Here is an 11,640-nt window from a genome sequence, read left to right as displayed (position 1 = left end):
TAACCGTCAAGTATTCCTAGGCCTGAGGTGAGTAAAACGAAATGTAGCCCTAAAGTTCAATATATCAATGCTCTTTCCATTGCATCAAAAAACCATTTTTTATGCTTTCGTTGTAAAATAATTTTATATATACTATATATATACATTTCTTTAAACTCTTTAAACAATTATGGCCCCTTTGAGAGACGGGTAATGAGCGCTTGTCTACCTCGCCCCTCATTTGGATTTGTCCTATCTTAAGTCCCGCTGTTTTGTTTCAAATGAGAATCCATTGTTAAAAAAAGAGAAAAAATCTAACTTGATTTAAGTTAAAAAGAAAATTAATGTGAGCTTCAATAATGTTCACATCCATACCCTAAAATCCTAAATTAATGTCACTATGCTGGAACATGGTGTTATTGGACAATATTTGGTGGTAAGTTGCTTTCAAATTAAAGGCTAATCAATAATATAGTCAATTCCTATTAAATACGATGTTAACCTTTCTTTTAAAATTTAATAATTGTCTTTGTACCCGTTTAAAATCTTGTATCATAGATAATCATAACGAAACTATCTTCTGGTTTTTGAAGGGTAAACTTCTATACCTCTAAGTCTCTAACCTCTAACCCACTTCCAAATTTATACTATTTTATTCACAATGAAATTTGAACCCTCCCAGTTTATTAAAGAATTCACTTTACTTTTTTTTTAATGTAAACTAATACACTTTCTAAATTTACTTGTAAATTATTCTTATTCGTTGATCACTAGGGTTGAACCCTTACCAAGTGAAACTCTAATACCTTACTCCCTCCGTCCAATTAAAAGTGTTCATATTTTCTTTTTTTGTTTGTTCTATTACAAATGTTCATTTTCAAATTTTATTAGTCTATTTTCAAGTTTACCATTAAACACACACAACTAGCATTAATAAACAATATTGTTTGAGCCAATTTTCAATGACATTATTGTCATTTGATAAAAAAAAAAAAACAATCATTCAATCTAGTTTTTCAAACCATCACACTAAGGACGAGGAGAGTATTTAACATTGAGCTTTTAATAAGAAAAGAAAACTTATCTATCTCTCTCTCACACACGCGCACACGCAAAAGAAATATCTAACAAATAAAATTTAGCTTACAAATTATATGAAGGGAAGAGAAAAAAAATTTGTAGTGGCGTTTTCGTATTTTTATGAATGTGCTAATTATGCTACATAAAAATGCAAGTAGAGTAATAATACTTACGTTACACTTTACAAGTGACGTAGTTATTATTACTCTATCTCACTTTGTTTTAGAGTAATCATTATTATGGTACAACAAAAAGCAGGTAAAATAATAATAATAATAATAACACAACGCCTTATGAGTATCCGAGTATGTAATTATGAAAATGCCACTTAGTTCTTTTTTCTTTTGTTCGTATGTTTCACATGATAAAACTCATTTGTATTTTATCAAACCCAAGTGTGTGCATATATATGTGTGGGAAAGATCCCTAGGAAACTCTCTTTATCGAGAAAACTAAAGAATTCTTCTGAGCTATGATCAAGTGTGATCAATGATCAAAACAAAAGTCAAAAGATTTAAGATATATGCTCAAGGATACATTGGGAATGAAATTTAAAAATCCGCTCCTTTCCCTTCCCAAGATCCTTGAAGCATCTTTTCATTTCTAAATATGTATGAAGCAAGTAAAATCCCTAATACTTATACTCTTAGTGAAACTTAAGACATTTTGTGAAGATTAACTAGAAATTGAAAAAATGCTTATAGGAAAATTGATTTTGTACTCCTAATGTGATTTTGTTGGTTTTGTTTTGGATAAAAGTGATGATACGATGTATCATATTTCTAGGGTTTGCGAAAGTGTATAGATGATTGGTGTCACTAATTAATTTTGTTGTGTTTGGGGTGTTTTATCAACTTTGTACTCGTGATGTGAGTTTTATTAATTTTTTTTTTGCTTAAAAACGATGATAATAAGATATTTAATAGAAGACTTTCAAAATTTCATTAATTACAATAAATGTCAATACCGTTTCAATAATTGATTAATAATCTAATGATCGAGTTCTCTACTCACACTTTTATATGTATATATACATATATATATATGTGTGTGTTATACGGTGTTTTTTTCTGTCTTGTATTTTATTGGTTTTGGGCTTGAAGTAAAAGCACATGTGTGTAGATGACTAGATGTTAGTAAGTTAATATGTTACCCAATTTTTGTTTTTATATTTGAAAATGGTGTCCGCCCACTATAAGCCCACTTTAGCTTGGTTTCTCTAGTACGGCTTCACCCAAAACCTTTACTCTTCAATTACTAATTAAGTAATCTTAGTACATGTACATGCAATAAAGTGCATTTATGTTAATATTAATTTAGAGCATTCTCTAACTCATCCTTTAAAGTTATGTGAGGAGATTTTGTAAATTATAAGGTGAGGTTTATGAGTAGTTTTGAGTGTAGTGGAGAGAGAAATGGTAGTGTTTTTTTTTTTGTAAATTTGAAGAAACTTTGTTTGCCAATATTTATTTTTTAATATTTGTTGTGAGTCGAGAGATAAACTATAATGATAAATGTATAAAAAATATTATTTAATTGAACATTAAGAGAAAAATATAGTATTTTTTATTGTAGTTATAAAGATGAGAATGTGAGACAGGCTGAGAATGCTCTACTACCGAATTCCTACACACTATACAAACTGAGAGTTTATTAATTTTATTATTATATTTTTTGTTTTTTTTAAATATTATAACAAGCATAACCATAAAATAGACACATACATGTGTAGGTGTGTGAATGCATGAACTCAAGAGTCAAGCCACATAGAATTTTAATGCATACACACATGTAACCGTCGATGCATATTTATGCTCAACAATTTTTTTCATATAATTGAAGAATAGAAATTAATGTCGGTGCATAAGTACAAACGGAATGCCGAGGCCCCGTGGCTGCTTATCAACCGAGCTGAGCAATCTTCACCTTGGGCTCGGGCTAAAAGTTAAACGAGTTGTATTGGTTTCATTTCAATAAGCTAAAATTCAAGCTTGAGCCAAAGCTCATATTGACGAGCCAGATCGCTTTAAACTAAAATTTAATGTTTTTAAAAATTAATATTTAAGTTATTATTAAGTAGTATGTTATAAGTTAATTGGTCATATAAAATTACTTATAAATGAACTTGAGTTAAAGCTTATAAACATTAAAACTTGGTTTTCAATTAACAAAAAAAGTTTGCCAATGAGCGAGTCTACCTTGGGTTGAGCGTGACTCGTTTATAAACGAGACGATTTCAAGTGAGTATTTTTTAAGGATTTTTTTAACGAGCGTCTGTCCACAAGCTTTTAAAACACTAAGAGGAATGCCTATCTCAAGTGTGATGTTATGAGTGCCATAATTAGCCACCATTGTGGTTGCTAGCTTCAATAACGTTAAATCAATTTATTTGACAATTAATTAGATCGATTATAACAGCAAACCAAACGCAATGTCTCCGTCTCCACTTTTCTTCAATATAATTTGATAAAATAATTAGAAACATTTAAGTTTTGCAATTATTTAAAAACTAGTTTTTATCCTTCGTATTACAGCTCTTTGGAGGGGCTGTTAGTCGAGATCCCTACTTTATTAAGGAGTTGGCGAGGCGGAGAGCATCTCGTGCGGTTGATCTTATGAAACTCTTACCTTGCCTTAGGGATCCCCAGATCGAACTCCTCCTGCTTAGGTCTTGCATGGGGGTTGCTAAGTTGCTTTTTGGGTTACGAACATGTCACCCCCATATGATGGATGATGCGGTATCCTGTTTTGATAAGGGGCTTCGAGAAGCCATCGAATACATAGTTGTATGTGGAGGCCCGTTCTTTGGTGATCTTCAGTGGCGACTTGCATCTTTACCGATGCGCTTGGGGGGTTTAGGCCTTCTTTCGGCTCATGATGTTGGGGTTTACGCTTTTGTAGCGTCGAGGGCTCAGTCTTGGAAGCTACAGAATCACATCTTAAGGAATAGCGGAGTTGCCGACCTGGACCCAGACTACGTGCAGGCCCTGGAACGCCTAAATGGCGCTCTCCCAGACTTTGACATTGGCGGTTTCTCTAATAAGGACACCGCCCCACCAAAGCCTCAAAAAACTTTGGCGAATGCCCTTTTTGGCAAAATCGCTCAGAGTCTGGGAGAAGTTTTTGGATTGTCCCCCGGCATAAGGCGGTTATTGAATGCTTACAAGGTCCTCATGCCCAAGATTTTCTGACCGTTATCCCGATTGATGGCTTGGGCCAAAGCATGTCTGCAGTCGAGTATAGGGCCATTCTTAAGTACCGTTTGATGGTCCCAATGTACCCAGAAGACGAAACATGTCCGATCTGCCGTAAGGCTTGCCTGGATAAATTCGGAGAGCATGCAGTACATTGCAAGGAGATGCCTGGGTTCAAATACCGACATGATTGGGTGCGGGACGTCATTTGGGACATCTTAAGGCGAGCTGGGATATCAGCTAAAAAGGAAGCCCCCGTAAACTTCCTTACAGACCCCACGGAAGGGAGATCCACTCTACGACCGGTAGATTTGCTCGTCTTTGGTTGGGCCGGGGGAAAACACGCTTGTGTTGACCTCACAGGGGTATCTCCCTTAGCTGGTTTGAGGGATAATGGGTTTGTAGCTGGGCAAGCAATGAAAAGGGCTGAAACGAAGAAGGTGGAGAAACATGCTAAAGCCTGCGAAGAGAACCATCATGTTTTTGTCCCTCTGGCTTTTGATACCTTTGGCTCCTTGGCACCGGAAGCTATCCGTTTCCTAACCAGGGTCCAACGGGTTGTGCATAGCAATGTGTCGACTCCAAAGGGGCAGAGGTATGTCTTTAGCAGGTTAAGGTTTGCAATTCAGAAAGGGGTGGCGGCGCAGCTTGTTGCCCGCCTACCTGCTATGTTGATGTAATATCTATGTTTCTATATAATGAAAGAAGTTTTAGTAAATATATATATATATATATATTTTGAATTTTTATTTTTTTTTATTGTATGAAAGTTATAATATACTTATGGTTTGATGATAAATTGTTTCACAAAAAAATGAGATGTAATAACCCGGTTTAAAAGCTATATGGGTTTGATAAGTCCCAATACCCGTTTACTTTTTTTACTATAAAATTGGTTTTTTAATTATAAATAAGTAGTTTTTATCCTCCGTATTACGGGGGTCGTTTTTAATATTTATTTATTTTTTGAATTTTTATTTTTTTATTGTATGAAAATTAATAATATGTTTATGGTTTGATATTAAATTGTTTCACAAATAAATGAGTAAATGAGATGTTATAACTCGGTTTAAAAGCCATATGAGTTTGATGGGACCCAAGACCCGTTTATTTTTTTACAATAAAATTGGTTTTTTAATTATAAATAACATATATCTTTTTTTAAATAAATCATGTATTAATTTTTAGTATATTCCTACTTTATAGGGTTTTTGTAACAAATATTTGGTGAGACTAGTTTTTAATTTAAAGAGATGTTATAACCCGTTTAAGAATATCTGGGTTTAATAAGACCCATACCCGTGAATTCATATCAAATGCATGAGAAACCTCCATTTAAAAATAAAGCAAATCTGGTGACTCCAGAAAAAAAAGGGGAGCGACCACATCGCGACACTTAAGATTTATATGTTTTCGTTTATATATATTATAGATATGTATCTTTTTTTAAATAAATCAGATATTAATTGTTAGTATATTCCTACTTTATAGGATTTTTATATCAAATATTTGGTGAGATTATTTTTTAATTTAATGAAATGTTATAACCCGTTTAAGAAATATAAGGGTTTGATGCGACCCATACTGCTTGAAAACAATATGTTAGGTAACGTTGTAATTTTAAACTACTTGATGATAGTTGAAATCTAAATCTAAATACACTTTAAGAGTTCAAGTCTCGATACAAAGAAGTTGATTAGATATATCGACTTTGAAACTTGACCGTGCTATGACCATATACTGTTAGACGCGAGTAATGAATGTGTGCTTATTCGGTACACTCAGTCAGTCAGACTGTAAATTCAGTTTTGAGCTTCATTTTTGTTAAAATAGAAGCTAAAGTCTCAATCGATATAATAAACAAGTTTTAACTCATTTCAATGTCACATTTAACACAAATATCCAACTTTGTCTTGACAAAAGTTGATCAAGACTTCATTTCAGCTTTTACAATAAATACAGACAATATATCGTGATGCTAGAAATGGTTAATATGACATCCAATCAAAAGGTTGCGGTATCTAGTCTCACTTGAGACATGAAGGAAATATTAGCCATTAAAAGAAATAAATAAAAAAAATAACCAGACAAACATATAAACTCGTAAGCTCATAACCTTCTGGCATTCACACGATCTTTTTCCCCATATCTTAAGTTAATTTAGTGGCTGGATCCATAATCTTTACATACTATTAAAGCAATACAATTTGTACACATGTCATTTAACTAGCCGCTCCACATCAATTCTCCACATGTCATTCAACTAGCTTCTCCACATCAATGCCACATCATTGTCAAGTCATCAAACATTTTTTTAATAAATCAAAAATTAGTTGCGTGGACTAAGATTCGAACCTGGGCTTTGAGCGAGATGAAAGTCTTAATACATAAAGCAATACAATTTGTACACATGTCATTTAACTAGCCGCTCCACATCAATTCTCCACATGTCATTCAACTAGCTTCTCCACATCAATGCCACATCATTGTCAAGTCATCAAACATTTTTTTAATAAATCAAAAATTAGTTGCGTGGACTAAGATTCGAACCTGGGCTTTGAGCGAGATGAAAGTCTTAATACATAACACACAAACCATCCAACTAAGCTATCTTGATGTCTTTAAGAATGAAAAATATATCCTATATATTGAAAAAACACATTGTATTGGAAGTGGCCAATGGAAATTAACTCAAAAATGGAAATAAATCCTATGTATATTAGTGTATGTCCAACAGAATCTTCACAAAATATTAAACAATGAAAATTAACTAAATTTTTTTTTTTAGATTATATATATATGTATTATATTTATATATTTAATTATATATTATGTCATCCGGGTCAAACACCGGTCCGCCCTCCCGGGTCGGTCGGACCTTTAATAGCAATATTTATCATTTGTAGTATGTTGGTTTTATTTTTTAAAGTTTCCTATTGATCTCTTATACCCTATTGTATTAAAATTAATAATTAGTTTATTACTTTTGTCAGCCGAAAAGTATCATCTTGCTCGAAACATATTTGTGTTGGTTGAATATGTTGTCTATATTTATATGATTTGTTGATATGTTTTTCTACCTGTGTGTAACACGGGCTATACCCTAGTTAATATGTAATTCATTTGAGTCATTACTAGCTCGTATGGCCACCGGTTAAAGGTTTTTACCATCCAGTGTGAGTGTGATCTATTAAAACTAAGTAATTACTACCATAATTTACTAATTCATGACACCATTACCAAAACGGGTCCCAATGATCTTAATGGGCCGAAAATAATAGTAGGTAGTGAGTTGTATTAGAACTTATTATTAGGGCCGTCAAAACCATTCGTCGCTCGAACTCGCTCACCGCTCGCTCGGAAATTGTTCGGAAAATGCTCGCTCGTTTTTTCGCTCGATTGTAAACGAGCCGCTCTGCTCGATTCGGTTTGTAAACGAGCCAAGCAACGAGCAAAGGTCTGCTCAATTCGGTTCGGTTCGGTTCGGCTCGGATATTTTTAATTTATTATAGATATAATTATATATGAACAAATATATAAATATATAGAAAAAACACATAAATATAAGCTTATAATTTTCTAAACCCCTTAAAAATTTTCCTATTACGTAAATTTTAAAGTTTTATTTGTTCGCTTCAAGGTTTTAGGATACTAAAAAGTTTGTTTACATGATCATTATATCTCATTTCAAACTTATTTTTTAAAAAAATTACAATATATTACGCGTTTGTCTAAAAACTATTAATTTATTAATAATATAAATTATTTACAACCTTCAAATTTGTTTCTTATTGAAAAATTTGAAGCGAAAAAGAAATAAATAATGCTCGAAATCGCTCGATGTTCGATTAAAAAATCTCGATTTGATTTTGGCTCGTTTCGGTTTTCGCTCGGTTCGAATTTCAGCCGTTCGGTTCGGTTCATGTAAACGAGCAAGCCTTCGCTCGGTTTGGCTCGGCTCATGAACAACCCTACTTATGATCGGTTTTAACTTTTAACATTACTAATTTACTATAGTTTTCTTTTTCTGTGCTTTTCGTTGTTTTTATAATTTGTTTTTTTAGATAAACCAAGATTTGCATGTAGCTTAATGGATAACTTTCGTCGCGCCATTTGATTAATTGTTTTTCTCTCTTATTTTTAGGCCACGTCATATGAATTATGATGCATAGAGAATTGTCTTTTATGTGGGCTGATGGAGTTTGGTCCAGCCCAGTTATGAAAGACATATTTGGAAAATTGGAGGTGCACGGGTTTAAACCTTAAAATGGTTCGGGTTGGAATCGATCTAGGTCTTGCTCAACGAAGTCAAAACCGGGTTGCATATGAACCGGTTCGGGTTAGAACTCGGCTTCAAACTGATGTAACCTTTTAGGGCTGGGCACGGGACCGGTTCGTACAGGAACTGGTTAAGTTTTTGGTTCTTTCTTAAAAAAATACATATTAACAACATAAAAATCATATATGTTAATTTTGTAACATTAGAAGTTTAAAAAATCAGTAAAACAAAACATAATTTTTGAAAGTACGATAGAAAATACATTCTTTTGTATTTATTTTACTTCTTTGGACATGTCACATTTGAGTTCTGAGTGGAGATGATCGTTCACTAGATAAACTCGAAAATGCTCTCGGTTTTGATTTGTTGGCAATGAATATATAGTTTATGGAATTTTAAACAATATATCTATTGGGGGTTATATTATAAAGCATTAGTTAGAAATAAGCCCAAGTATTTTAGTTATGTAAACGGGTTGGTAAAGGAACCACAGACCGCAGACGACGTCTATTGGTTGTGTTATAACGGATACAACTCACGGTCTTAAAACGGTCACTAAATTTGCGACTTTTTAAAGGTCACAAAAAAATGGTGGTTGCATTTCGGCCACAAAACTCACGGTCTTAAAACGGTCACAAATACCCAGTTTTTTAACGGTGTTTGGTTGTTCACTACTTTTCTCTTAATTTGTCACAATGGTATTTCAATAATAAGATTGCATAGACATTTCATTAAAAAAACATTTTCACAAATATATACAACAATCCCATACAAAAGATTTATATTCAAGTGAGAAAGATCGCTTGCGCGGATCGCCTTATTAAATCAAACCACACATCAGCTTCATTCGCTGAATTCTTTAAGAATGAAAAGATATCAATCAACATATTGTTAGTTGATTTTACTACAACGTCGTCTGATTTCACCAGCATTGCCGGTCAGAACTCCGATTTGACCCATTTTAACCATTGATTCTTGGAAATCTTTCAAGAATGTAGATTTTGGAGATTGTGCTTGAAGTTTCACGTAAGCACTCGTTTCATAGTCGGTGAGAAGAGCAGCATCTGATACAAACAAGCCTCTTCGTTTATAAACATTAGTGTAGTAATTCTTATCAAATGTTCTGAAACTCCCTGGATCCATCTCGAGAAGCGTGGTTGTGTCAGTGGGTTTACATATACTTTTCAAGTGAGGTACATATTGCGGATCAAGTGAAGGATCGGTGTCACCTTTGCCTGTGAAATTGTACAACCGAATCGCTATTGAAGAGCAGTGTGAAGTCCCTATAGTGTGTCCTCCTGTATATGAGGAATAACCAAAACATAAGATTGATGTGACTATTAGAAAAAGTATATTACTTAGAGTAAATATTTTTATCATAATTAACGATATGATTCAATTATATTATATGAATTGTATTTGTATCCCTATATAGTTTAGTTGATTGATAATACATAATATCTCACAGGTTTTGATTACTCTATAGACTGATTCACGTACACGCGCTTTAATGAACAAAATTTCTCTAAAAGATCATATCGTTTATCAGTTGATTCATTTAGTTGGTGACCAAATGGAGAAAAATATACCTGAAAGAACAACAAGATCTTTAACACTCAAGCCCTTTGAAGCAAAGTTTGCTTTGAGTTGAGCAATGTTAGCAAAAGGAGAAGGTAGAGTTAAACTCTCGGCTGCTATGGATACTCTTCCATCTCTTCTTCCCAAGGGCACATGCCAATAAGGGCCTTTAATCTAGAAAAAGAAAAAACAAATTGAAAACATATATAAACTTATCTTTAAAAAATGCCAAAGGATAGATTTTAGAGATAATTGTTTTCCAAAACCAACATGGTGTTTGTTATGGGACTAGTAAAAAGTTAGTAATTACTTGATAGATGGCATCTCTAGCTACTAATGCTAAGATATCCGCGCAAGAGACAACACCCGGGCATGCGGCTTCTACAGCGGTTTTCACAGCATCAATAACTTGATATCCTCTAAGGGACAGATTGGGAAATCCGTCTTTCTCAGCTTGGTTGTTTTTGGTTGAGTCTATTAGAACCGAACTGTCACATCCCTGCAAATGAAGAACTCGTTATCAACTCAATTTACTTTTAAAAGTATTACTAGAGTGTACTTGATTATGTATTTTTAATGTTACCTCTACTTAGCTAACAAGAAACTTAAATAATCCTAACTTGGTCATTAAGAAACCTATTAAACACCCTTAAGTCCACAATCAACTTGTTATAGCTACTTGGGTTTCCCTAACTCACTAGCTGGACCATTTTTTCGGGCTAAACAACAACCGAGCCAACATATGATAGGATAGATCAACTAATATGCAAATTCTAACGTAATTATGTGAACACGAGCCTCATTTTTATGAAAAGGAATGGATATAGTTCATGAAAAGAACCTAATGTGTTGTGTCGATCATTACACGAAATACGGCTAAATAAACATAAAAGTGTAATGTACGAACCCTAACGAAACAATCGTGAAAATGCATTCGGAGCAAAGGGGCTGCAAGAGATGGAGCTAAAGGAATTTTTTCTGCTATTATCTTTTGTACTATAGCCTCAACTCCAGGGCATGTTTTTTCATAGAACCCTAATTTGAGCCCATCCCCATTGACATTTTTGGTGAAAATAAAAGCAAGAAGTAGAACTTGGAAAATTAGCGACGAAAGATTTTTTATGTATGCCATATTCCACAAGAATATGAGAGATGATTGGGAAGGTGATGACAATCTTGATTTTATAGGCATGGACAACAGGAAATTAGACTTATCTTTAGTGATCTTTGCATTAGTTTATCATTGTCAACCTGTAGTTCAATATTCTCTTTGGTCATCTTTGAAATTTTCTAATGGATTTTTAATCCTTGAATATTGAACTACTTGTATAGACCAAATATTAAGTTTTTTTTGCCTGTAATGGTTTGGAAAATATTTTAATGTGTTCTTGAACACACCATTTTATATATTTTTATTATCATCAAAATTTTCATCTTGAATGTGAGTTTGACATGATAAGCTTAACTTCAAGGTTTCCAATTCTTGGCTTAACAAATTTCGATCCTTAAACATTATATCGGTTCTCGCGT

At 33.4% G+C, this 11,640-nt stretch overlaps 1 protein-coding gene across 1 annotated transcript; it reads right to left on the bottom strand.

Annotated features, from left to right (window-relative positions):
* Window positions 1–9,289: 9,289 nt before the first annotated feature.
* Window positions 9,290–11,640, bottom strand: LOC143631457 (peroxidase 27-like). Its single transcript, XM_077100230.1, has 4 exons — window positions 11,018–11,640; window positions 10,421–10,609; window positions 10,122–10,284; window positions 9,290–9,830 (listed from the first exon to the last, which is right to left on the bottom strand). Exons 1-4 carry the CDS (start codon window positions 11,300–11,302, stop codon window positions 9,424–9,426), a joined length of 1,044 nt encoding a protein of 347 aa, XP_076956345.1. The 5' UTR covers window positions 11,303–11,640; the 3' UTR covers window positions 9,290–9,423.

The sequence above is a fragment of the Bidens hawaiensis genome, unplaced genomic scaffold (assembly GCF_021521415.1).
Source record: "Bidens hawaiensis isolate Kalapana, Puna unplaced genomic scaffold, B.hawaiensis_p1.1 tig00000512_1, whole genome shotgun sequence".
NCBI classification, from domain to species: Eukaryota; Viridiplantae; Streptophyta; class Magnoliopsida; order Asterales; family Asteraceae; genus Bidens; species Bidens hawaiensis.
The sequence above is the reverse complement of the archived record's forward strand: the minus strand, read 5'-3'. Positions and strand labels throughout refer to the sequence as shown.